Source organism: Vicugna pacos, chromosome 3 (assembly GCF_048564905.1).
Source record: "Vicugna pacos chromosome 3, VicPac4, whole genome shotgun sequence".
NCBI classification, from domain to species: domain Eukaryota; kingdom Metazoa; phylum Chordata; class Mammalia; order Artiodactyla; family Camelidae; genus Vicugna; species Vicugna pacos.
This window is the reverse complement of record NC_132989.1, coordinates 13,509,186-13,536,921: the sequence shown is the minus strand read 5'-3', so window position 1 is coordinate 13,536,921 and position 27,736 is coordinate 13,509,186. Positions and strand designations below refer to the sequence as shown.

Below are 27,736 nucleotides of genomic sequence, written 5' to 3'. Positions count from 1 at the left end.
ACTCATGTAAGTCAGAAACTCAAGCATGTGGAAAACAGTAATATCATTTTGAAAGAACGCATTGAAAAACTTCTGCTGATGGGTTTGGGGAAGGGAGAAGGATTAAAGGGGAATAAGAAAGAGAAAGTAGCATGGACCAGTGATGACACTAAGATGTGTGATGAACTCAGCCTTCAACATCAGAGGTCCCCATGTGTACCCTACCCTCATCCAAAAAAGTGGAATCAAAGGTAGTTCTTGCTGAGGGAGAAAGAAGACTCCTGGCTTCCCCTAGTGTAAACCTAGCAGATCCAACCTGTTACTCAGAAGACAGTGAAGGAAAGAGGGACATTTGGAATCGGGAGGCAGAAGTGCTCCACTGAGATCTGCACCCCAAGCATGCCTCTCACCTAACTGCTTTGTGACCTTGAGTGAGTTTCTTTACCACTCTGGGTATCCCTTACATAGCTCAGTGGTTTCCAGCAGCAAAATGGAGCTTTAATGGCTCTCTTCCCAACCCCTACTCTCCCTTGTGGGGCTGTGGCAGAGGACTGTGCTTTGTAAACTCTACAGTGAAATACGATTGCTAGTTCAACATGCGGAGCCCTGTGAAGAGCCTCCTGGGATAAGCCTTAGGGTGAGCCCCAGCCTCACCTGCCCCGCGGCTCTGTGAGCACTTTCCACCATTGAGACATGGGTTCGGGCTGCACTCATCACTGTGGAAGCAGCACTGGCTGAGGGCCCACCTCTCCAGCAAGCCTGCCGCCTTCTTGCCGTGGGCCAGCAGCTCCAGCACCTCTCCGTTGATCACCACAGCATCCAGACAGCCTTCGAAGCCCTGGGAGACATTTGGGGAAGAATTCAAGAGGACAAGGCCACCCAGAAAGAGGTCTCTTTCAGGCCTCAGACCCTGGCAGTTCTCTGGGAGCACAAGAGAGGCATTGCCTGTGTGGTCAACCAACAGGCGAATGGAAGCATCCATCTCCTCCACCAGAACGGAGTGCCACTCTTGGTCATTCACGTGAAACAGGGAGGAAAGTTTTCCATAGAAGCCACCTGGGCATCGGTATTCCAGCTGGAGCACTCCGTTGACCAGCTGCAAAGAAAACCCAGATGGCCATCAGCAAAGCCAAGAAGTGCTTATAAAAAGCCCTGCTCAGAAGCTGCCAGTGCAAAGAATGTTAGTTGTATTTTCACAGGCTGGAGGAGTAGTCTTTGTTGATTCTCAAGGCTCTTTTGGACATTGTATTTGTAGAGCATAAAAACCCTCGAAGTGCTCTCCTGTCTATGGTCTCATGTGGCCCTCATGGCTCTCCATGGGAAGGTCTGAACAGGGATGACATCTCCATCTTGCAGATGAGGAAACAGACCTGGCAATGCCTTGTTGATCAAGACCCTGTCGTTTGGATTCTTCTTCACAGTCCTCTCCAGGGTTCTACACTCCTGAGCCTTCAGAGACACCAAAAACCTCTCTCTCACCCCTCACCCACCACGACACTGAAACTGCTGGTGTCAGGGTATTCAGTGCCCTCTGTGTTGCGAAATCCCATGATTGATATCACTTCCCATCTTACTTGACCTCAGTGGCATATTATGCAGCAGATCACTCACTCCTTCCTTCCTGATACATGTCCTTCATCTGGCTTCCCAGATACAATCCTCTCTTGATTTTCCTCCAACATCACTGGTTGCTCCTTTTCTTTCTCCTCTATTGGATCCTCCTTGTCCCCCAACCTCTCAGTGTTAGAGTATCGCAGGGATAAACCCTTGGTCTACTCTCTTTGCAGTCTACATGCACTCCTTGGTGATCTCCCCCAGGCTCATGGCTTTCAATACCAAATGTGTATGGAAGCATCCCAGATCTTTATCTCCAGTCCAGACCTTTCTCACTAACTGTTTATCCATTTCCACGTGGAGGTCTAATAGGCATCTCAAGCTCACATGTCCCAAACTGAACTCCCCAAAACCTGCTCTATCCAGATCCTTGCCCAGGTCTGCTGGCGGCTACTCCTTTCTTTCTGGTTGCTCAGATCAGAATTTTACTGCTTGCTTTCTTTCCCAGACCTCATTCAGTTCATCAGAAAGTCCTGTTGGCCTTATGTTCAAAATCTATCCAGAATCTGAACTCTACTTCCCAGGTCTACTGTCATTACCCTGATCTAACCTGCCATCATCTCTCACTCAAATGACTGTCTTTTGGCTGAGTCTCTCCACTTCTATCTTTGTTCCTCTAAAGTCTATTCTCAATACAGTAGCCATGAGGACCCTTTTGACACCATGTTAAATCTGCTCAAATCCTTTCAATGCCCCTCACTTTGCTCAGAATAAAAGCCAAAGTCCTTAAATGGTCTGTGAGACCTTTATGGTTATGTCCCCGTCCTATTAAACCTCTGCCTCAACTCCTGCTAATACTGCCCCGTTGCTCACGTCTCCTAAGCTGTATAGACGTCTGAGCTGTTCCTTAAACATGCCAAGCAATGTCCTGCCAATCACTATTCCCTCTACCTAGAATTCTGTTCCATCAGAGGCCTACATAGCTGACTCCCTCACCCGCTTCAATTATTGTTCAGGTATCACCTCAGTGAAGCCCTCCCTGACCACCTTATTTAAAATTCCAACTCCCCACACTCCTGATCCCTCTTAACCTTTTTTTTTTTAACCCAAAGCACTTCTCACATTTGGACAAACTATAATTTTCTGATTTATTATGTTTATGTTTATTGTCAGTCTCCCCCTGTAGGATGAAACCTCTAAGAGGGGTTTTTGTCTATTCACTGATGAGACCCAAGCACTTGGAACAGTGCCTGTTGCACAGTAGATGCTTGATAAATATTTATTGAATGCATTAAATTCTAACTAGCCACCAAAGTTTGCTTTCTCTGTGTCACAATGGCAGATGGCATGTGTGATAGAGATGTTAAAACCAGGCAGGCACTCTAAGACTTTCTGCAAGACATAACCAGAAGGACCGAAAGACCCTTAGAATGGAAATTCACGTTTCCTCCATGTGCTTCCATGTAACTGAATGCTGGGTTTGTCATCTTGAGCACCTTCAGAGGTAGCTAGCCTTCCACCCATCTTGGGAAACACTGGTCCGTTACTCAGCAAAAGTGATAAAAGCATCGACCAGGTCTAGGTGGCCTCACTCATCTATCTTCTTTCTCTCATCCCACAGAGCAGCCTGACCTCTGTTGTTGTACTTGGACATGTATCTTCAGTTGGGGTGGCCTTAGCCATCATGGCTGGGAAGTCTCTTGTTCTGACCTAATAGTCATACCCAGCATCCCTGAAATCCATGCAGGGATTTCTTTGCAGAAGTTAGCCTTCTTGGCCATGCCCATGCTGCCCCACCTCCCCTGCATGAAATGCCCACATGAAATCTCTCAGGCTGGCAGTGGTGCCTTACCTTCAGGGAGATACCCACTGTCCTATTGCTGAACAGAAGAATGGCCTGTGGCTGGAGTGTTTTCAGGCGGAAACGCAGGTGCCAGTTCTGAGCCTCTGGGAGACTGTACCGTCCAAAGCTCTGACCGCTGAACCTTGCGGCAGTACCTGTGAAAGCCACAGAGGTGTCACTGCCACACGAAGTGGTCCCCACGGAGCCCTCAAACTGACTTTGTCTCATTCAACCCTTGGGAGGCGAGCAAGGCCATTGCTCACTTTTTATAGATGAAAGAATGAGGCTGCAGGGTTACTTATCCAGGGTCACACAGCTAGACAGAAGCCATCACCCTGCACACCATCCTTTGGTCTCAGGGACCTTTGTCCTGGGTCGCAACTTGGGTCAGAAACTATGAGTTCAAACCATTAAGAAAACAGGAATCAAGCTAGAAATAATCATTAATCAAATATGTGGAAATCAGAATTTCTATCCTCCATGGTTTTGCAGTTGTTTCTGACATCACTTGGGGAAGAAGGAGGTCGAAGAGGATTTTGTATATATGTGTGATTTCAGAACCACCGTAGGATTTTTTTGCCTCAAGAAAGCTCCTTCATCATTAGGAGTATAATCATTTGGGTAATACTTCCCAAATGAAATGCTGCTGAAAAGTCGAGAGACTTCTGTGATAAAGGAAAAGGGTAGTGGTAGATTGTGTGGCCGAAACTTGTCAGGTCCTGCGTGCTCCATTCCCCGTGGCAATTGCTAATGCACAGCTGCACAGTGAGGAGTCTGAGACTTCACCCTAACCTGAGTTTTTCAAGCTTATTTGACTGTGGGATCCTCTAATGTGGACCACCTACTCTTAGCCCTTAGAAATAGCATTCTGTGGAAACCCCTTTGGGAAATGCTGTGTTTTATTAATTAATGCCTTCTCCATATTAAAAAAAAAATCCACTCTTCCCAGAAGTGAGTTCAGCTATTAAATCCCTAAAACCACAGTGTGAATAAACTTATCAGTGGTCATCGGAAGGGGACCGGCCCGAGATTCCTAGGGAAGAGGAATTGTTGAAGAGAGAGAACACAGGCCAAAAGGAGGAGAAAGACGAACCACAAAGTGAAGCTCAGGGAATTACAAGGTCCTCAGATGCTGTCACACCATACATCTAAAACACTCTGATGCTGGCAATTCCATTCCAGCCAGTCTTTACTGGGTAGAACATTGAAGATGATCTAGATTAAGAATTCTCTAACCAGGCTGAATATCCATATCACCAAAGAGTCTTTTAAAATACAGAGTGCTACCCTCAGAGAGTAAGATTCTGTAGTTCTGGTGGCACATTCACCAGAATCTGTATTTTAAAAATCTCCCCATGATGGGTGTAGTGACTGGAAGAGAGCCCAAGGCAGGTTTCTGAGATGCTGATCATGTTCTGATCCTTGATCTAGGTAATTACCTTGAGTTAGGCTGGTTACACAAGTGCATTTGGTTTGTGAAAACTTGTTGAGCTGTACACTTAGGATACATGGATCTTTCTGTATGTCATATTTCACGAAAATGTTCAAACAGATAAATAAAAACCAAACTTCTTTCCAGGTGATTCTGGTGATAGGTAAGCCAGCTTATCTAGTATTTCTCAAAGTGCAGCCCCTGGCCCACCTGCTTCAGAATTGCCTGAGGTTCTGGCTAAAAATGCCAATTCCAGACCTGACCCAAAACCTTCTAAATAAAAAACTCTGGAGGTGTTTCACCCAGGAGCAGGTCACTTTACAAACACACACTCCCTAGGTGCTTTTGCACAATCTTAACTCTTAGGACCTTTGCAGTCGGAGGCCAGGGGGTCAAGAGAGAACCTTCAGCCATCACAGCTTTTCCTGCGGCCGACTCCAGGGTATGAGACACAAGAAGAAAAGCCCCTCGCCGCCCGCCACACTCCCAGAATGGCTCACCCAGCCTAAATCCAGGAGGCCCTGGAGAAAGCTTACAAATCTTCCTAGAAAGAATTTCCCTACTGCAAACTGAGCCGACCCATAGGCCAGGCCAGGCAGGGGGCGATGGTGAGCTGCAGGTGATGTCATTCTCCTTTTGCAAATGAACCTGAGCTGGTCCCGTGCATTGGTCCTAATGCCAAGGGCGCCGGGGTGAGTCCTATCAGAACACTGAGTTCCTGAAGAGTTTGAGGAAGAGCTCAGGCTTTAGAGTGGGACACACAGCTTCTGAACAGCCAGCCTTTCATTGGAGGCCGTACAGTTTCAGGCAATCAATACAATCCCCATATCACAGTTTCCACTGTAGATGGAGCCAGTGACCCTGCTTCCTAAGGTTGTGATGACAACGAGCTTAGATAACATACACACAGAGCCTGGCACATAGCAGAGTCCTTATAACAGCAATGCTACTGTGTGAATGGCAGCCACCGTTGCTGGAGTGCTTAGTATGAGACGGGTTAAAATGCTTTCATATCCGTTAAGTAATTTACTCCCCAAACCAACTCAAGGAGGCAGATGATATTATCTTCATTATTTCAAGGATGAGAAACTAAAGCTCAGAGAGTTTTAGTAATCCACCCAGCGTTGCACAGCTAGTAAATGACAGAGCTGGAATTTAAACCTGAGCTGTCTAGTCTAAACACTGAGGTTAAAATCGGCAGGCTATAGTAATAGTAGCAGTGTAACTCAGGTTAACTGGCTGCCTTCTCTATGTCAGGCACTTTTCTAAGGGAGCACTTGATACTTAATACTCCTTTAATCCATACAACAGTGTAAAGGTGCAGAGAGGTTAAATAATTTTCTCAGCTCACATGGCTAGCAAGTGGCAGAGTTGTGATTTGAACTCAGCACCCCAGTGCCAGAATCTATGCTTTCTTGCATGATGCTGAACTGCCTCTTGTATCCTTACCATTATTTTCAAAATTACAAAAAGTGACAAGTACTAGGGTCCATGACTAAGTGACCACGACTAGGGTCCAATAGGGTCTATTCCATGACTAGATATTGTGAGTCCACGTCTGTCTCACGGTGGTTTGTGGCCTTTAGCCCTGTTAAAACTACCCCACAGAGCACTCCTTCCCCGCTCCCCGGGATCTCCATCCCCAGAGTCCGGCTGGCTGGCCCAGCAGCGCGGGGTGCCCTGGGGGAGGCCCATTCCTCACCGTTACAGGAGCAGTTCCTCTCCAGGCGGTGCCGCGGGGTCAGGATGCTAAGCCTGGCCGTGCTGTATGTGGGCCCAACCCTGGGCTCCAGGTGCGCTGTCTCTTGGCAGATTTGCCCCTGGCAGCTTGGCCCCTGGCAGAGCACCACGGGCATGGCTGACCTCATCTGAATTCCCACTGAGTGCTCCATCTCCTTGGCTGAGCGAGTGATGATGGATGCCAGCTCCTGGAGCTTGTAGAAGGTTCCGGAATGCCCCTCAAAGACCAGAAGCACGTCCACCCCGGCCGTGGCCTCTGCGGGCTGTAGGCTGGCCAGGTGGATGCTGGCTCGTTTGATGTCCAGCTGGTTGCTGAGGAACCTCTGCAGGTTCCTCCAGTGGTCACTCACCAGCTCCTCCGGGGTTAGCTGGTGGAAGCCCAGCCACATGGTCTTTTGCAGAGCCTCCTGCCCCACGTGCCAGACATGGACGTGGACCCCGGCAGTGGTGGAGAATGTCCCGTCACTGACTGTGACGTTGAACGTGTAGCGACCACGAGGCAGCCCCTGGGTGGCGATGATCTTGCCATCGGACGTGCCCACTGAGAAGCGGCTGCCCAGTCTCTCCTCTCCTGCCAGGCTGTAGGTCAGTGTGTCCTGTGGGTCTCGGTCTGTGGCATGGATTTTGCCCACCATGCCGCCCTGGAACTCCTCCTCCCTGATGGTGATGAAAATCTCCAGTGGGAGGGCGGAGGGTGGGTAGTGGCTCTGCTCCCTGACATGGACCCTGACCAACGTTGAAGATGAGAGGGGAGGGGTGCCGCTGTCTGACACCTGTGGGCAAAGCAGGCATCGCGTTACCACGGGACTGCAGCTGTCTGGGGCTCCTCAGGGAGCCATGTCCCTCTGCTAGGGAGCAGGCTCAGCGTGCTGTCGCATTTGAAGAGGAAAATGAACTCCAGAAGCACTGAGGCCTTTGCGGAGGGAGTTACATCCCATACCACATGGTGAAACTTAACTCCATCTTCCCTTCTGACACCTCTCTGAGCCTCTCCTGAACCTCTCCAGCCACAAGTGGCCTCCTTCCTCTTGAAATGCTCTCATTCTGTCTTTGTCCTTAGAAGAGTCAAATGTCTCCTAGCAATACCAGGATGTATCCTTCATGGCCCCTGTCAGCCTAAGGAGGTTCTCTTGCTCCCCTTTACCTCTGTGACTGGGGTTGGGGTCAGGGTGGGCATGTCTTCTTCAGCTCAGCCAACAAATATTTATTGGCCCTTGTATGGGCCAGGCCCTCTATTATGATCAGGAAAAAAGAGACAGTGAGTAAGTTGCCAAATAAACAAGAGATCAGACTCAGATAAACAGAGCGTGTGACTGAGATCTGAATGGGGAGAGACCTGGCTTCCATCAGATGGGAAGGAAGGTGTCTCTGAGAAGTTGACACTTGAGCTGAGTCCTGAGGGAGGAGAAGTGACAGAAAGGGAATCTCGAGTGTCATGTCAGGCTCTCGGTTGGGCAAGCCTTCACTAAGCAGGGTCATTTTACCACTTGTATGTCCTCCAGGCAGCACTGTAGCCTAAACAATAAGATGTTTGCCTGAGTTGTTGCTCAGGACTTGGAGTCAGCTGTGTCTAGTTAGATCTGAGCTGGTTAAGACTGGGTCAGACCACGACCCTTTAACTGGGCATGCTCAAGTGTCTGCTTGGTGACCTTGACGTCAGAGGGCGGAAAACTCCACCCTCAGGTAGTGCTAAGTGCCTCCGTTTCTGAACGTGCAGAGGCCTGCAGCCTAGTTACACCTGCGCAGAACAATGGTTACTGCACCTTTTTCCAATCCCCGCTCCCCGTGGTCCCCATGCTTCAGACCCCCTGCTTCTTTCTTCTTTGTCCCATAAATACCCCGGGCCCCTCACCCTTGGGGAGGTGGATCTGAGACTTGTTCTTCTATCTCCTGGCTTGGCTGCCTTGCTAGTAAACCCTCTCTTGCTGCAAACTTCGGTCGGTTTGCTGTGCAGTCGGACAAAGTGAACCCACTTTGATAACAACACCGCTTCTCAGAGGCAGGCCTTTGACTAGACCTGAGATTCAGAGAGCTGTTCTGGCCAAACACCAGGAGTTACAGGCCAGGGTGAGGGGATTCCCTTCTATCTGGGAGCAGGGCAGGAATTAAGAGCTTGGGCTCCGGAGTCAGAGAGCTTGGGTTTGAAGCAACCCAGCTCTACCAGTTAGTAGTAGTAGTATTTTACTCCAGTCACTTAACCTCTGTGTGCCTCAGTGACCACATCTGGAAAGTGGGGGTAATAACCATACCCGCCCTAAAGCATGTTGTGGGGATTTAGCGCAGGGATGCACGTGAGGCACTCAGCTCAGTGCCTGGCACACAGTAAGAACTCTGTACATTGTGTTTTCTAATATGAGAGCACTGGTAGTGCTTTTGTCTGTCCCCGTAGTCACCACCAGTGATCCAACACTGCTCTCACCTCAATCTGAAGCTGATACCATTCCTGGACTCTCTTGCTGAGGCCCCTTGTGGTCACCAGCCATCCATCTGGGGTCACTCGGAAGGCAGAGCCATGGTTTCCCTTGGTGATTCGAAATGAGTAGGGGGGGCCATTCTCTGGGGAGTCCGGGTCACTCAGGATCAGCTGCAGGACTTTGCTGCCAATGGGGGAGTTTTCCTGAGATCAAGAGTGACAGGAAATCAAAGAGCAAAGTGAGTGCTGGTCCTTCCATATCTTTCTGCATCCCCTTCTCTGGGATGAGTCCTGGCACCCTGACTGCTCCCAGGCCACGCCTGCACCGGGAGCTCTCATTCATTCATTCTCCCTGTCTATGAATTGGTTGTTGACTTACTTTGGCCCAGAGCTTCCTGAGGGCAGTGCTGGGTTTTAGAAGAAAGCCCATTGGGGCTGGAAGGATCTTTAGAGTCCTTTTATCCTACAGAGAGGTGACTTGCCCAAGTCACATAGCTGATGACTCATATTGATAAATTGGTGCCTGGGATCCATAGGAATTTTGTGATTCACAGGGTCAGTTGAACACCTATAAATGGATTCCTGCTTAGAGGACCAGTGGAACCCACATAGACTGAGAAAATTCAAAGATGGTTAGGAATTCAACTGAGATCCCCTGGGTGTCATTCCAGTCTTTGTTCTATAAAACAAGAATTCAGTGTGCTATAACACGATGGTTGTTTACTGTCTTTTTAGCATCAAAACCTGCAAACAGAATCTTATGAGCCAGAAACTGGTAGTTATCTATCCAATAGACATTTTTCCCTTCCCTTTTCACAAAACCCTACTTTTGTTCAGATGTGGGGTGGCAACATCCTCAGAAAAGATATGCCCCTCCTAAGAGGAGATGGACTATGAGTGGTTTAAGTCAGTTATAATATTCTGATCCCCTGTGCCAGTTTTTAAATTTAAGGGTGATCGTGTAATCTAGTTCTGACCATCAGAGGAGTCTGCCAGGTGGGAGTTCTGAAAAGTCTTCTCTGATAAAAACAGATTCTGCAAAAGAAGTCCCCTTCTGTTTGCCTTTGAAGATGGTTAGGCAAGGATGTGATGTGAGAGCTGCAGCAGCCATTATGGAACCTTGAGGGAGAAGGTGAGGGAATTTTGAAGAAGGTAACCCAAAGTTGTGATATTATTTTCCTGCTGAAATAACTAATTCTGGAATACAATGTCACACTGTCAGATCTTTTGTTATGTGAAATAATAAGTCCTTATTATTTAGTAAACTTTTAGTCAGGTGATCCTTTATTTGCAGCCAAAGCATCCTAACTCATGATATATAAAACAGGTAAAGTGGGGTGACCCTGGTTGATGCATCATGGGACCCAAACTCTGTCCTCCTACCCACTGCCTCTCACCCCTTAGGGTCATAATTCCCCATAGAATCCCAAGGTCTCTGAATCCCATTTGCAAACCATTAGTATGGTGGAAATAACTTGAAATCTGGAAAATCTTCTGGGTTCAAATTCCATGTGGCTGTGTGAGTCCCGAGATAATGGATGTGTAAGTGCCTAGCACAGTGCCTGGTACTTCTTAATTGTGTAATTCACAATCCCCTTCAGGAGGCTATGTTGCCATTAGGGTTATCAGTGCAAGGTCACCAGCCTTGGGTGGATTTGGGTGGACTGGTACCAGTGGTAAGCACCGTTTACTAGGAAAAATGAAAGAAAGATAGGTTCAGGATGCCTTTGAGTGTACCTGGACAGAGGTGCTGTAGTTGAGCTGGAAGAATCTTGGTGGGTTGTCATTGACATCAACCACTTGGATAGCGACGTCTGTGTCCTCGTGCAATGGGGGCCGCCCGCTGTCTGTGGCTCGGAGCCTCAGGGAATAGCTAGACGTCTACAGCAAGATGCCCGGTGGAGAGTTAGCAACGAGACCCCTCAGTTCTGCCCCCTGATTCATGACTAACGTTTTCAGAGAAATAAGATGGAGACACTCCCCTATGCCTGTCCCCATTGCCCTCCCATAGCATCTTAGGGCCCAGGTTCCAAGTCAGACAGAAATAGGTTTGATGTCCACTTTAACCATTTACAAGCTGTGAGACCTTGGGAAAATGACTAAACTTTTGTGAGGGTGATAGCACGCCCATCTCCTAGGATTACTTTAATGACCAGATGGCATAATGTATGTAAAGCATGTAAGCAAAGTTCCTGGCACATAATGATAACTTGTTATAATCATCTAATGATCCCTGGTTAATAGTGAGAAGCTGGCCTGAGCTCTTCCAGGGAAGGTTAAAGGTCACTCAGTCCCTCTCCTGACTCTGGCCTCACAGGCCACAGAGGTCCCCCAGAGAAAAGAAGTGGGAGACACCGAAGGCAGGTATGAAAAAGTGTTAGGATGGGGTGTTGACCACAGTTCATCCTCTGGACCTGCTGTGGGGCTGTATTCTGCTCTGATGAGCTAGGGATGAGCCCCTCCCACGTGACTCACCTGTTCCCAATCCAGGGCCTTGGCCACTTGTAGCTCCCCTTTCTTGGGGTGGATAGCGAAGTGCCCGAGCTGGTTCCCTCCTACCAGGCTGTAGGTGATGGCGCTGTTTAGGGGTCCATCTTCATCAGTTGCAGACACCTGCAATGGAGGCAGGTGATGGCTGTGAATGGAGGGGCAAAAGGGACCAGAAAGGAATCTTGGCCTCTAGGAGGCACAGATATGTCCCTGCCCCCTAGACTGCCCTTGGGGTGGCAGTCCCTGGACCACAGTCGTCCTTGCCAAAGGAATCTCTTCCTTTACATCCTAGTGTGGTTGTCAGCAGGCTGTGGTTTATTGATTGATCCATTCATTCATTCACTCATAACTTACAGGATGCTAGGGTCCTGTGCTATAAGTTGAGGAATGTACCAAAATGGATATGCCCTTAGGGAGCTTAATGTCTCATTTTATGGGCAAACCTAATCTGGGGTGAAGTATGATCAGTTTTATGGTGATAGATTTCACTCGGTGAGATTAGAAGAGGAGTCATGAAACCTTGAAGGATAAGGAGCTTCTGGGAGCAGAGTCAGCATTCCAGGCAGAGGAAACAATATGAGCCCAGAGGTATGAGAGTGCAGAGGATGAGGAAAGGCACATCTTGCTGTGTGTTTGGAGCATGGGGTGCATGTCAGAGACTGGAAGGAGATGAGAACCTTGAATATGGGCATGCAGAGTTTGTTTCACTCCATGAAGTATGGAGCAATTACAGGTTTAAATGCAAAGAGGTGCTATTTGGTGTCCCCTCCCTCCCCTCCACACTGACACTCTGTGTCCCTCTGGCAGTCCTCTGGGGCTTCTCCCATGCCCCATTCTATCAGCACCTGATCTAGATCTTATAAAACATGGCCCTGAGACCTTTTGTCATGAGAGAGTTTTGTTGAGTGGCTACATGTCAGAGTCAAGTCTGTGGTGTATTAACTGATAAAATAATCCAATAATCCATGCTTGTAGATGACTGGGGGAGGGGAGAGAGATAAGAACCCACAGAGTCCATGCCCTCCAGAGTGCAAAACTGCAGATCCTTACCGTGAGCACTACATCACCCACGATGGCATTCTCCAAGACCCTCGTGCTGTACAGATCCTGGGGGAATCTGGGCCGGTGTTCGTTGATGTCAGTGATGTTGACCACGATTGTGGTCATGTCGCTGAGGGAGGAAGAGCCCTTCCGGCTGCACTCAATGGACAGAAAGTACTTGGGGCTTGTCTCGAAGTCCAGGCTCCTGTTGACGTAGAGTATTCCTGAAGAAGCAAGAGGTGATGGGAGCACTGAGGCAGTTGAGACCACAGAGGCAGAGTGCTGAGGGGTCTTGAGCCAAACGCCAGGAGAAGCAGCTCGTCCAGGTTGGGAGAGACAGATTTCCTCCATCACCTCCTCCATCATCTCCCTATTTTCCTTTCCCCATCACGTCCCCCTTCCCCTCTATCTCCTCTCATTTTCCCTATTACCATTCTCAACAGCAGTGTTTCCCTCATTTATTTCTGTACTATTTCATTGAAATCTCATTTAAACTTACAATATTAACTCTTATCTCAGGTAGATCTATAATAACCCTGTAGAGCAGGAGCAAGTGTGATTTCCATTTTCTAGGTGAGTCAACTGATGCTCCCAACAGATGAGTACAAGCTCACTCAGCTAGTGAATGACAGAACTTAGATGACAGAGTTTTATAGTACCCAAAGTTGGTCAACAGATTGTTAGGGCAGAGATTTATTGTTCTGAAAACTGGAACATAAAAGAATTCCTCCCGATGTTCCTGGATAACTGAATAGTTAATGGCAGAAAATTCTTTATAAAATAACTCATTAATAAATGAGTGAGGAAGGATAGGGTTAGAAAATCACCATTTTGTAGCCCCCCCATGAAATAATATATCTAGGAAATAATCATCAAAGGCTGTTATAACCATCAGAAGAAGAGCTGATGGAGAACTCTATAGTGAATGGATCAGACTGACAACCTCCAAGCCCACTGTCAGTCTTAACCTCAGAATAAAGAACTCATAAACCATTATATGCCTCCCGACCTGGTGCAAAGGAGAGCCCAGCATCATGTATGAAGCACTGTTGGCAAAAAATTGAGTTTGAACCTAAGCAAAGCCTTTGATCCAAATGTCATTTATAAGAAATCTAGGGGCTAGAGGGATATGTTATGTGACATCATAAAGATACAACTAGCCAATCCAAAATATTCAAAAATCCTGCCACACACATCTCCCAAATTTTTCATTAAATAAGTGGCAGAAGGAAATAAAGAGGGAGAGGAAAATGCTAGAGCTTGAAAGAGACTTAAAATACTGCCCATCAACCAAATGTAATATGTGGACATTTGGGGGATGTTGACAAGCAAACTAACTTTAAAAAGACACTTATGAGATAAGCTGAAAAATTGTTTGGCTGGGTATTGGACTATATTAACGAATTATTATTACCTTTTAGGTGTAATAATGATATTATGGTTGTATTTATAGAAGGAGTCCTTATCATTTAGAGATACACACCAAAGTATTTACCAACCAAATGATATCATCTTTGAGATTTGCTTTAAAGTAATGCAGCAAATGGTGGATGGAGGGGCAGGGGGTTAAAGATGAAACCAGAGTAGATGAATGTTGATAATTATTGAAGCTGGGTGATGAGAACATGGGGTCCATTATACTGTTCCCTCTATTTTTTACATGTTTAAAGTCTCCATAATAAAAATTAAAAACTACTGCTCAACAGTAAAGCGGCTGCTTTAGGAGGTAGAGAGGTGCTGTGGGGAGGGAACGCATGAGGTTTGGTAGGCTGGGCAGCCTCTGAGGCCCTTCCATGGGATTCTGTGGGTCTGACTTAGATTCTTCTGCAGTTCTCTCTTCATGAGAATAAGGAAAAATTCAGGGGTGCCAGGATGTTTGGGGGAAGCAGGCAGCCTTGCCCTGAACTGCTTACAGCCCAGATTCCAGCAAGTGCTTTGTGTCTTGGCTGCCAATGATGGATGGTGGCCTCAGCTTCCTGGCGCTGGGTCTGAGCCTGGACCATGAAGCTGAAAACTGGGAGAGAGAATCCTCAACGCAGAGTCCTGTGTGGGGATGTAGTGGAATAAGTGATGCTCCCATATAAGCCGGCCCCAGGGGCATGGAGAGATGCAGAGTGAAGAAAGGGCCAAAAGATGCCAAGGAGGGGCTGTGGTATGCGAAAAATCCATCGTCGTTCCTCAAGACTCTGTGTGTGTGTGTGTGTGTGTGTGTGTGTAGGGGTGGGGCTGCCTCGGTGCTGTCTCACCTGTGTGGGCATCCAGGTGGAACCTCCCCTGCTCATTCCCGCTGACCATGCGGTAGCCAGTCTTCTCAGCACCTGGGCGAGTGAGGGTGGCCAGCCGCAGCACCTCTGTGCCACGCGCGGCATCCTCAGGTACCTGCACGCTGTGCTCAGTGCTCAGAAACACGGGCAGATAGTCATCCAGGCCCACCACGGAGATGGTGACGGTGCCCAGCGTGGACAGTGGTATCGGGGTGCCTAGGTCAGAGGCACGGACGGTGAGCTCCAGGGCCGCCTGTGGCCTGACCTGCAGTGGCTTCTCCAGCCGGATCACGCCTGTGGTGGCCTCGATGGAAAAGTGGCCTTCGGCAGAGTCCGTGAGAGAGTAGACCACCTGGGCGTTGGCGCCTGTGGGGGAGATGGAGAGCATGATTCATACAGAAAGACCCTCCTCTGGCCCTGCCTGCAGCAAAGTTTCAGCTACAGGAGGGCGTGGGGCGGGCAGCATTCCCATAAAGGCTCACATGTTCAGGCTGGAAGGAGTGAGAACCTCTCGTGTGGGGGATCTGGACTGGGGTGGGGTTCAAGGCCTCACTGAAAGGATTCTGTGAAGGGGACGGTTGTTCTGCAGACCCTTAGCAATATCTGAAGCTCCTTCTGTGGACATTAGGGTCCAATGTCAGCTTCTAAAGTGATAGTTGTGCAAGATCAAAACCATCCATAGCAAGTTCTTTGGTTGTGTTAGAACAGTATCTTGACTGTAGTGGTGGTTACATGAGTCTGTACATGGAATGATATTGAATCGAAGTGCACATGCACACACATTCAAAGGAATGCATATTAAACTGTGAAATCTGAATAAGACTGGAGTCTGTTACCAGTCATGTCCTGGAACCAGTTTCCTAGCCTTGATATTGTACTACAGATGCCGCCAATGGGGGAAGCTGGGTGAACGGTGCATGGGCCTCTCAGTACTAGTTTTGCAACTTAACTACGAGTTTATAATTATGTCAAAATAAAAGGTAAAAAAAAAAAAACCACAAAAACACGCACGCATCCATGGAAAGTTCTTAGTAAATCAAAGCACTGTGTTTTTCCAGCTTTGTTTCAGATGCTATTATGTCCTTTGGTTGTGGACCAGTTGAAGCAGTTGGCTCGTGTAGGGACCATAATGTCTAAAGAACACCAACATTTAATGCTCAGCTGTGAAATCCTCACCCAGTGGGAGGAGCACAGGCCCTGAGCCTGTGGGCCTCGAGTCTCACACACACGTGGGGACATACCCCCCACTTTTGTTGAATTTATGTGAATTAAATGTGCATACCATGCAGTTCTCCCATATAGGCATTTTTCTGAAAAGACCATAGTTTTTCTGAAGAGAGAAAACTGCGAGTGAGGCCACATTTGAAATATTGAGGTGGAATATTTGATTTAGAATAATAATAACAGTTTTGAAGGTTTACTGGTTCATTGGTGCAGGGCCAAAGGATGTGTCCTAGAAGGGAGGTGGGATTGGAAACACAAGATTGAAGAAACTACGGCTCCTTCACCCAGAAAGGGAACCTTGAGGCAGGAGTAGGTAGTCGCTCTCTCCCAGGCTTGGAAGGGCTGTCATGGGCGAGGGTCTGGGGAATTTGTGTGGCTACAGAGGGCGACACCGGGACTGACAGGTGTCAGCTCCAAAAGATAGAACTTGATAATTATCTGGTTCCATGGAAGGAAGGGGCTGCCTGGGAAGGAGAGAGCTTCCTGTCCCTGGAGGTGTGTAAGCACCAGCCAATGGAGCATTTGCAAGGCCTTTAGCCATTAGATGCCTTTGCACTGTTTGCCCTCCCTGGAACCCCTGCATCCCCCCAAAATCTTTTACCTCCATCAATGCCAAACTAAAACTCACTTCCTCCAGGAAGTCTTAAATTTACTCTGTTGGTGTGGAACAAAGCAGGGTGTTTTGTCCCTACTTTTTATCATCATCGTCATCATCATCATCATCATCTCCTGTGTTCATCTGGCTATTTTGACCCTTAGGGCATTTTTTACCCCACCTAAATTATATAATTTGATTCAAGAAAATAGGATATGTATATATTTACATATTTATGTGTCTATGTAAAAATACATATCTCCACAATGAAGCACATTGATCCAAGAATTTAATAGACCTAGTGGAGTTTGTGCCTTAAGGTTCTTTCTTGTGGCCAGGTTAATCAGAGTTGAATAATTCTGATTGGTGTATTTCACATTAAATGTTTGTATTCAAAATGTTCCTGAGGTTAAACAGTGGAACTGGAAGGGCTCTAGGTCTAAGTGGCAGTGAGAAACAATGAGGCTGAAATACCCCATACGGGCCTTGAAACATTACCAAACTCTTCATCACTTAGCACTTAGATACGCAGTTTATGGATATTTTCTACTTATAAGTGTCTGTAGACTCAGTCCCTTGCCAGTCCCAGACCAACACAGAGAGAGCCAAACCCTCGCCCAGGGTGACCCCATAAGCAAATGGCCTCCAGTCCTTCTCTTTCTCACCTTGGTCAGGATCCCTGGCCAGTACCACCGCCACAGGGGTGTTCACCGTGGTGTTGTCGAAGACCGCCACAGCACAGTGGCTGGGGAAGAACCGGGGGGCGTTGTCATTCACATCCTCCACGTGAAGGGTCACATCCGCCTGGCAGGATTGGCCGCCTCCATCTGTCGCCTTGGCAACAAGGCTGTATACATCCTTCCTCTCTCGGTCTAGTGCCGTGAGTGTGATCAGCTCCCCTGGCCGGAGAAAGGGCAGCAAGTCAGCTTTCTCTTGGGGCCGTGACCCTGGCGTGTGCCTTCCAGATGTCTGTGTGATAAAATCTCAGCCACACAGAGTGCTGTCACAGAGAAAAGGGTCAGGCCTGTGTACTCATGATTAGGAAAGACGCTCATCCTGTGTCTGCCCACACCTGCTCGCCTCCCTGGTCACACTCCACTAGCACGTCCCCAGTTTAGGGTCCACACCAATGAGCTACCAAAAGGCACAACACTTTTAAAGGCCAGTTAGGCAGTTTATAACAGCACATGAAATGTGTTTAACCTTCGGCCCATAGTTTCACTTCTAGGAATGTATTCTACAGAATCATCAAGCCAAGGATAAAAATATACATAGAGATGGTCTCTGCAGCATTCTTCATAAATAACAACATACTGACGACATCCTGTGTGTCTTTCAAAAAGATACTGGTTAAATACATTATCATTTAGTCATGCAACAAAATACTGTGCAACCAAAAAGGAATTATGATAAAGCTCTGTGTGGTGCCTTGTTAATATCTCCAAGATATCGCTACGAGAAAAAAAGCAAGTCACAAAATAGAATGCTATATAGAGACTTGGGGGAATGCACGGAAAACCAGTCTGAAAGAATATATACCAAGAGTGCTTATCTTTGTGGGAGGGACTGGTTCTTATGAAGACTTTCCAATGTCCTCATAATAACACGCCTATGTGGTTTGAATCTTTGTACAATGAACGTGTATTATTTCCATACTCCAAAAAAAACAGCTGAGTTTTTTTTTTTTAAGACCCTACTGATCATCCTGCAGCTGAACAAACAGCAGCAGAAAGAGATTAGGTCACCTACTTAGGGTGACTCAGCATGCCTATGCTGGGATCTGGACGGGCACTGCTGACTCCCATCTACCAGACAGCTTCCTGGGATACTGACTCTCACCTGCCACCTCCCTGCACAGGAATTTCCAAGGCATCCTTTGAGCTACTGGTTCAAAGCCAAGTGTGAGCAGCTGGCCCTCTGTGACCTGGGCCTTCTGTGCTGCCCGTCGTCACACCCTCCCCTACAGCAGCAGGACAGGGACCCCCACCTTTTCCAAAGAAGCAGCTTCCACCCTGTGTTCTCCACCAGTTTCTCACAGCCCGGCCTCTCCCGAGTGTTCCTGGTCTACCTGCTGGGTTCTCTGCTTCCCTCTCTCTGCTTTGTCCCCTAACTAATGATAATGACAGTGGAAACCATATTCTGCTGAACTCTTACTATGTGCCAGACCTGGGCTAGATTTCTATATACTTTATTTATTGGGAACAGTGCTATGAGGTTTTATCTCCAGTCTGCAGCATACAACCTTGAGATCATGTCTTTGACCATGACTCACCTGCCTGCATCCTTCAGTGGTTCTCAGTGGGGGACATGGCACCGCCTGCCCTGAGGGCCTCATCCTTTGCCCTCTTTCCCCACCTGTGTACACCAGTTTCTGGCTCTCTATCAGGTCCTCCGATGTGCGCACTTTTTCCCAAAACAAGGTCCTTGTATAAACTCTCCGTCTGCCTTGAATGTCCATCCCTACCACTCCCTTACCCAATGGCTAACTTTTAATGTGCTCAAGTCTCACATTAAAATGACATTTCTCCAGAGAGATTTTACTTAACCCTGCTCCCAAGCTTAAGTCCGGTTTTCCTGTCAAACCTCCCCTAGCATCCTGGGTTTTTTAATTCTGTGCATTTCAAACCACTGATTTAATGACTGCCTTTCCCACTAGATTGTAAAGACACAGATCTTGTCTTATCAGTTTGTTGATTATGTCCTTAGCATCCAGCGAATGCTCAGCACTTAGGGCCAATATACATTTTGCTGAGTGAACGGTTGGATGGATAAGGGAATTCCTGTTTCTTATCCATGGAGCCGGGGTACTGGGCACTCGTTTTTCAGTAAATCAGTTCTTGGCTTGATCTGCAGTTCAGGAAACCTACCTGTATGAGGATCCAGCTTAAATTCATCCGCCCCAGGACCGTGCAGAGAGTATGTGATCTGTGCATTGGTGTCGGAGTCCAAGTCTGTTGCAGAAATTTTCAGAATGAAGTGTCCTGGAGATACATCTTCACTGACTTTGCCAGTATAGAGAAGCTAAAGATGGAAGACAAAGCAGAGGGAGACATGCTGAGATCCAGAGAGAGGCAGAGAGAAGCAGAGTGAGAGATATGAGGACAGAGATGAAGGGGCAGATTGGGGGAGAAGCAGAGAGAGGAGGGGAGGAGAACAGAGGGTTGGAGAATGAGAGGGAAAATGCAAGGAAAATAGAGATTAAAAACAAGGAGAAAGATGACAAGAGACGTAGTCAGAAAAGCTGAGAATGAGAGAGAAGTTCTACCACCTGAAAGCTCACACTCAAGGCTAGAAGGACCTGCTGCAATGCAAGGGGTGTTGGCACAGAGGAGAGGCTGGAGCTCCCAGGGTTCCTACAGCTGCTGGCTCTGGACACAGCTTCCGAGCACACTGGTCCCCCCAATACAGGCTGTGGGTGAGCATGGACCTCTGTACGTGCTCTGGGTGGTGGTTTTGTGCCTGGAGGGGCTGTGTGGAGACAGCCCCCTAGGTCTCTTTCCCCTGGCTCTGGTGATGTGGTTGACCACCTCTGAGAAGGCCAGGTTTAGCATGGTCCCAGCCTCTCCCAGCACGGGGAGCATGCGGGCTGGTTGGAAGGATGCTGAGGGGAAAGAGGAGGAACCTGTGGCCACTCTTCACCCCTAGAGGCTGCCCTTTTGACACAGGTGGTCATATTGGATCCTTCAAAGACATTTTCCATGCACCCCCTCCTTGATAACCCAAGTTTTCTTTTTCTCTCATGCTTCTATGAGGTTGGAATATAGAAGACAGAGGAGGGAAAATGATAAGATATATGATTTGTGTGTGTTCCTAGGTATGTGTCCATATGTATGTATGTGTTTGCAAATAAAATATGAAGAATTGAGGTATCCATATATGCAAATCCATATGTAAGTATGTTGATGTGAGTTATATATGTACATGGGATGGATGAATGTTGTGGGTTTGTCGGTGTATGCTTCTGGGTATCTGTGTGTTTTATGTATAGGTATTTGCATATTTAGAGAGAGTTGCAGGTGACCCTTTGACTATGTTTATGTGTGTGAGTACATAGGTATAAGTTTGCATTAGTAAATGGTTGGATTTTATATAAATTTGAAGTATGTTAATTTGAGATGTTATAAAATTTAAATGTTAATAGTTTGACTTTATCTAGCAACTTTGAAGTAATGCAAATCCCCCAAAGTTAAAAAATTATTTACTATGTTTAAAAAAAATGTTTAAAAGCAAAGCTGTATGACAGTGATTGTTGTTTTATGCCCTTTAAGAGTAGTTCCCCTCCACGTACATACACACACACACACACACACACACACACACACACACACCACTCAACATTTTCCATGGGAAATTTAGTGTTGAATTATATGAGGTCCGTAGGAAAGCCTCCCTTGTCAAAAATGTAACTGCCCTGCCTACCTGCTTGTGTGTACATATAACCAGAAGGAGGGTATCTGTCGGTCTGTGTAATGCATGCGGATGTGAGGATATGCACATATAAGCATGGTGAGTGGTGCTGGGCATCTCTGGGGGCGGGTCTCTTTTAATGTATTGGACAATAATGAGCCATGCTAACAAGCTGAGCAGTGGAAGGGCCTCCCCATTGGGCATAGCAAACTGTGTTTGGAGAATGAAGTTACTTTACTTCTAGATATGTCTTGCAGAATAAAGGACCTTTATAGGAAGTGTAGGGGGCGAGGTATGGACAATGGGTTCTAAAGACCTTGGTGACATCCCTACTGGGGGAGGGGAGACAATTACCTAGAATGGTGCCTGCCTAGGGCACTAGTCTGAGGCCAGCTGGGGTGAAGCAAGGGCAAGTATCAATGATGGCCAGCCCCAGAGGTGGTACCCCGAGTCCTCCTTCCTCTTGCCCTTCACTCCAGCTTCCTTGCCTCCACTCGCACTACACCCTCACCAGGCTCTCACCTGTGAGCACTGTGGGCTGTTATCATTGATGTCCAGGACGAAGACCTCCACAAGGACCGAAGCCTGGAACTTGCCATCGGAAGCTGTGATTCGGAGCAAGTATTTGGCCGTCTGCTCGCGGTCCAGGGTCTTCCTTGAGAAAATTCTCCACTCATCTCCAGCTTGGCTGATGGCAAACTGGCCCAAGGGATCTCCCTCTAAAAAGATGAGACAGAGCTTCCAGAAGTCAAGCAACAGGAACAAACCAGACTTTGTGCCGTAGGTGGCTGCCCACCTGACAGTTTTTAGGATTGCTGGGGAAGGCAAAAGTATCCTCCCTTAACTAGGGACCCACAGTTCTGCAATGAGTCAGTTTCTTGGTGTTATGATGCCTCTTCCAACTTCAAATGCCTCCTGTTAAATGGAATTATCACTGCAAGAAACCCTGCTCCAAAAGATGTGGCTGAGGGGCAGGTTTCTTATTGGTGTGCTTTGGAAGACTTTGAGAAAAGTTAAAAGGAAGTAAATTTCCATTCTATACAAGAACCTTCTAGTATCTAGTATCTGACAGTGGAGGGACAGGTGATTAAAAACACTAAGCTCTCTGAGGCTTTATTTTGCAGCTGAGGAAATTGGCTAAGTGGAAGTTCAGGTGGATCATGAGGTTTGCTTCTGAGTCATCTTTCCTTGACACAATCACTCACCAATAGGGGAGATGGATTTTTGAAATTCTAAGATACCAGAGTTCCAAGATTTAGCTATTCCAAGAGTTGATGATATATTGACATTTTTAATTCTGTTATTCAGAGATTTTAAGACTTTCGTGTTTTAAGAGTCTCGTATTATAAGATGAGTAAAATTCTGTTTCACTAAGACTCCATAATTCAAATAGCTCTGATCCAGGATCTGTCTCCAGGATTCTGTGCTTCTTGATTGGAACTTCAGGCTCATTAACTCTCCACCAGACAGCTGTGATAGCAGAAGAAACCATGACTCTGGAAATGGGATGACATGGCACCTGGGAGACGGGGAAAGGGGCACTGAGAAGTAAAGAAACCCTTTTGGCCACTGGTTGCCTGGTTCAGCCACTGGACAGAGATTGGGTAATTTAGATTTGCGATAGATACCCATCGAGGAAAGCAGTTTATAGGGTGTGGTTTTAACCCTAGCCCTGATGCAAGCTTGGAGTGTAACCTTGGTTGCATTTCTCCATCTGGGCTTTGGTTCTCCTATGTGGGAAATGAGGAGATTGGGCTAGAATTGTATCTAAGGAAGTGTTTTACCTCCAACAATTGGGTCCTGTGATTGACTAGGAAGTGTTTTCTACTCTCCACAACTTGCATGAGGCAGAATACTACTCTACAAGGACAATCACCTCATAGAGTTTTCATGGACCACACAACTTTGATTCCCTCTCCACCTCCCAGAAGCTGAAAACAGTTACAATATCTCTTTTCTGTTCTATCTACTCCACCTAAGGTAATAAGAAATCCTCTTTACAAGGCACTTTCCAATTTATGAGGGGCTCTCAAAACTGTTTCAAGTTAGACCTTACCAACATCTCTGTAAGTTGAATGAGAACATGCATATCAAGTCTATAATTGGAGCAACTAAGATCCTGGGAGGTTAAGTGTAAATTTACCCAAGGTCACTTCTAATTAGTGGCAGAGCCAGGACTTACACCCATAGCTTAGGGAACCTTTTACTGGACTTTTTTCAACACACCCCAGTGCCTCCATTCCAAGATAGGTATCCTTACCTGTGATATAGCAGGTGACCTGTCTGTTCTGCTCAGAGATATCAGCATCCAAGGTTTTAAGAGTGGCCACAGGTTCACCAGGTTCACTGTTCTCAACCACGGATCCTCTGTAGTCTTCAGAAGCAAACTGGGGGGCGTTGTCATTCTCATCTGTAATGGAGACTTCAACCAGGACCTGAGAAGATAGCTGGATGGTCCGGCCATGGTCATAGGCCACCACGTAAAAGCGGTAGATCTGGCTGGCCTCACAGTCAAGCTCCTGGAGTGTGGTGATCCAGCCAGTCTCACTGTCAATGGTGAAGAGCTCATGGATATTGCTACCAGGGTCCACTGGCAGCCTGTAGCTCACCTGGCCATCAATCCCAGTGTCCTGATCATTGGCAGTCACTTGAATGACTGAGGTCCCCACTGGCATATTCTCAGTGAGAACAGCCTTATATGGATCAGCCTCAAATACAGGCCTGTTGTCATTGACATCCTTCACTTGGATGTTGACAGAGACCAAGGAACCCAAGTAAGTGTCATTATGGGGGCAATGTGCCATCAAATCAATCTGGTACCATTTGGTGGACTCATAATCCATGGCCTTTCTCACCTTTAGAACCCCTGTGTTTTGGTCCAAGGAGAAGATGCCATCCTTGTTGCTCTCTGGTGTGGTGCCCTGCACTAGACTATAGATGACTGGATCCTGAGCTGCCACTGCTTTAACATAACCAATTTCAGACCCCTCCGGAAGGTCTTCTGATGCAGAAAAAGTATATAGAGGCTCAGAAAATTTGGGCAAGGATACTTCATTAGGAACCACCTGAAGTCGTAGCAGCATGAGAGAGTTCCAGTGAGGAGGGCCCCCATCTTGGGCTTTGATTTTTAAGTCAAAGGCCCGATTTTCCAATCCCACCAGGCTCTCTTTTACCTTGACAACACCAGTAGTTGGGTTAACTTCAATGACCTCTTCTTCCAAGTCCTCCATTGAATCCACTGAGTAAGTGACATCTGCATTCTGACCTTCGTCTGCATCATAGGCCAGCACCTGGATGACTGGGGAGTCTTTACTGATGTTGGATTGAATGGATACAGTGTACTCAGATGCTTTGAACTGTGGGGGGTTGTCATTTTCATCTGTAAGGATGATCTTCACAGTGCAGAAGGCCACTCGTCCTCCTCCATCCTGAGCCATGACCTTAATAGCAATGACTCTTTCTGTGGAATTTTCCCGATCCAGTTTCTGCAGAGTGGTGATCTGGCCACTGGGGTTTATGGAGAACTTCTCACCTGCCAGTTTATTGATGATGGTGTAATCTACAGTGCCATAGGGACCACTGTCTTTGTCTATGGCTAGCAACTCAATCACCTTGGTTCCCACCTTTGCATTCTCAGCTAATTCTGCCTCGTAAACATGCTGCTGGAACTCTGGGCTGTACTTGTTGGCATTTGTAGTGTTAATATACACAGGCACAGTGGCTCGGAAGACCCCATCAGAAGCACCTACCCTCAAATTGTAAGAAGAGTCCAGGTGCTTTTTGCAAAGGTTAAACATAGAAATTATCCCTGATGAGCTGTTAATGGAGAAGTGCCTGTCCTGATTGCCAGAAAGAATCAGGTACTCCAGGCGAGAGGTGTCCTTGCTGTCAGGGTCAAGAGCTTGGACTTTGAGAACCAGGTGTCCACAGGTTGCTAGCTCACTGACATTGGCTTCATACTGAGGTTGCCTGAACTCTGGGGGATTGTCATTGATGTCAGACACATTGACAACCACAAGGGTTTCACCAGTGAGCGGGGGGTCTCCTCTATCCATGGCCCTGACCTTCACATGAAAGTGTTGTTGGGCTTCATAATCCAGCTCTTGAACTGTGGACATCTGCCCTGTGCTACCATTGATCTGGAAGAATTTGGAAACATCTGAGCCATCCTCTACGATCTGGTAAGAGACATCACGATTCTGCCCTGAATCCTGGTCAGAAGCCAACAGTTGGATCACAGGGGTCTGAGCAGGCAAGCCTTCTGAGACTGAAGTGGTATATACCAACTGAGAGAAAGTGGGAGGATTATCATTGACGTCCTCCACCAGGACTTCCACTGTGGCCTCAGAAAACGACCCCAGAGCTGTGTCTGTGGCTCTGACTGTAAACACATGTTTGGTCTTAGACTCATAGTCCAAAGGGCCTGTCACTGTTAGGACACCAGTCTTAAAGTCAGTGGTGAACAGCATCAAGGGCTCTTCCTCCACAATGTTGTAGATGAGCCGGAGTCCCTCTGGACTCCGAGCCTGGGTGTGGAGAATTGGGGTATAGAGTGTGATATTTTCAGGCACTCTGACTTTGTAGTAAGGACTCTGAAATAGTGGGTTGGACTTATTTCTCACAATGACAAGTACCTCTTCCTCAGTATGGAGGGATGGGGTGCCTCTATCCCGAGCAATGACTTTGAGGTGATACTTATTTAAAGCTTGATAATCAAAGGGTTTCTTCAATGATATATCCCCAAGATACGGGTCAATTCGAAAATATGTGTACTCTTCAGCAAATGCATATGTGACAGCACCATTCACCCCCAAGTCCTGGTCAGTGGCGGATACCTGAAAGAGGACATCCCCTGGCTCTGTGCCATCTTGGATGATTGTGTGGTAGGGCAGATGTTTAAATTCAGGGCGATTGTCATTGACATCCTCAACGGAGACTCGGACCAGAGCCTGAGCCACCCGCTGAGGTGTCCGATTGTCCCTCAATTCCACTGCCACCTCGTGCGTATCCTGTTGTTCTCTGTCAAAAGCCACACCTCTTGTCTGCAACACGCCTGCTGAATTGACCATGTGAAACATATCTGTGCCGTTCAAGAGGAAGTAGGATAGGGTGTCATTCAAATGATTGCCCTGGGCACCGAGAATCACCAGTGCCTTTATGTCCAGCAAATTCTCCTTCACTGTTGCCCTGTAGACATCCCGATCAAACTGCAAGCTTGTGTTAAGGGCTTGTGCCAAAGAAATTTTTACCAGTGCAGTATCTTGATAAAGGCCATCAGAAGCCGTGATGATGAGCTCCCGAGAGAGTCCCAGGAAAGCAGGCTTCAACACAGATATGCAGCCAGTAACGGGATGGATGGCAACAGCTTCATCAGCATTGCCAGTTTTGATGCTGTAATGGATTTCTGAGTCATCATCACTGGCCCGCACCGTGAGGAGCTCCATACCCCGGTGGATGGGCTTCAGTACTGCTACTTCATATATCTGGTCTGAGAACCTGGGAGGACAGTCATTTACATTTCTGACATTGATTATGACCTGGGCAGCCCCGGGTGCAAATAAGATGGGACTTCCTTGGTCATGGACATAGATGCTGAATCGGAAAGAGGGCATGCTCTCGTAATCCATTTCGAATATGGTGGTTAGGGTTCCCATGCTGGGATCAATTTTTAAATACTTCAGAGCCTCTGGCTCCAAAATTTTATAGACCAACAAGGAATTAGCTTCTTTGTCACTGTCAGAGGCACGAATTACAAGGGGATTGTTGTTTTCATCCATGATCATGCTGTTCAGCGGAGCTGCTTCACTGATTTGGCCCACAAAAGTCGACTTGGAGAACATGGGAGCATTGTCATTTTCATCAATGATGTAGACAAGAACCACGACATCAGTAAACACACCCGCCATGTTGCTGCCTCGGATTTTCAGCTGGTAAGATGAAATTTTCTCATGGTCCAAGTTCTTCTGGGTGGAGATGAGGCCAGAGTATGAGTTCATGGAGAATACGCCATCCTTGTTCCCCTCTCTTAACTCATAGGTGACTTCTGAGGAGCTTGTAGCTGAGATAAGGAGAATTGGGGAACCAATGGGGATTGATTCAGGGATCTCTACAAAGAACTCGGTGTTTGAAAAGATGGGGGCACTGCTCTCCGAGGGGTAGACATGAATGATCACCGTGGCCAGGTCATGCCTCTGTGGGGAGCCTTGATCTTCTGCCTTCACTGTCAGAGTATACCGGGCATGATTTGCCTGATCCAGTTTCCGTGCTAGAGTGATGATGCCTAGTAGGGGACTGATGTTGAAGAAACCCTCACTGTTCCCTGAAACAAAGACAAGAAGTTGACCACATTTTCAGGAGATACCAGCTAGGCTTTCTAGATCAGTAGAAGGCTATCACACAAAAGTTGGACAGGGCAAAAGCTACATCCTGTGCCACCCTGGATTGAGATATAATGTGTAGGGCTGGTACATATTTTATGAAATTCCTTATAGTAGGTGCTCCATTAATGGCAGCTCCAATAATCACTGAGTCTTTCTTTGAGTCACAACTTAAGCTACCAACCAAAGCTATAGTAGGTTTTTGAAGCAAAGAGAGGAGACTTACACTTTGTAGGAAAACACACTCCTCTCTGTATGTCAGTGGTGACTTTTATAGGAAAAGCTTCAGTTTCATTATACAGAATTTTAAACCATTCCTTACATAACTTTTAATAACTTTGGTCATGATAGTCCCAGGGAATGCTCTAGAATGATAA

General features: G+C 47.2%; 1 protein-coding gene across 2 annotated transcripts in view; it reads right to left on the bottom strand.

Annotated features, from left to right (window-relative positions):
• The window catches only part of FAT2 (FAT atypical cadherin 2), a 70,636-nt gene that overhangs the window by 6,731 nt on the left and 36,169 nt on the right, over window positions 1-27,736 (bottom strand). For both annotated transcript variants that reach the window (XM_006214953.4, XM_072954262.1), the window contains 12 exons: window positions 23,243-27,301; window positions 21,505-21,701; window positions 19,443-19,596; window positions 17,241-17,474; window positions 14,739-15,122; window positions 12,502-12,716; window positions 11,437-11,574; window positions 10,699-10,842; window positions 8,968-9,165; window positions 6,511-7,321; window positions 3,386-3,531; window positions 634-1,075 (listed from right to left, as the gene is read on the bottom strand). In XM_006214953.4, coding sequence (XP_006215015.2) covers window positions 634-1,075; window positions 3,386-3,531; window positions 6,511-7,321; window positions 8,968-9,165; window positions 10,699-10,842; window positions 11,437-11,574; window positions 12,502-12,716; window positions 14,739-15,122; window positions 17,241-17,474; window positions 19,443-19,596; window positions 21,505-21,701; window positions 23,243-27,301 — 7,122 coding nt within the window. The remainder of the gene's footprint in view (window positions 1-633; window positions 1,076-3,385; window positions 3,532-6,510; window positions 7,322-8,967; window positions 9,166-10,698; window positions 10,843-11,436; window positions 11,575-12,501; window positions 12,717-14,738; window positions 15,123-17,240; window positions 17,475-19,442; window positions 19,597-21,504; window positions 21,702-23,242; window positions 27,302-27,736) is intronic.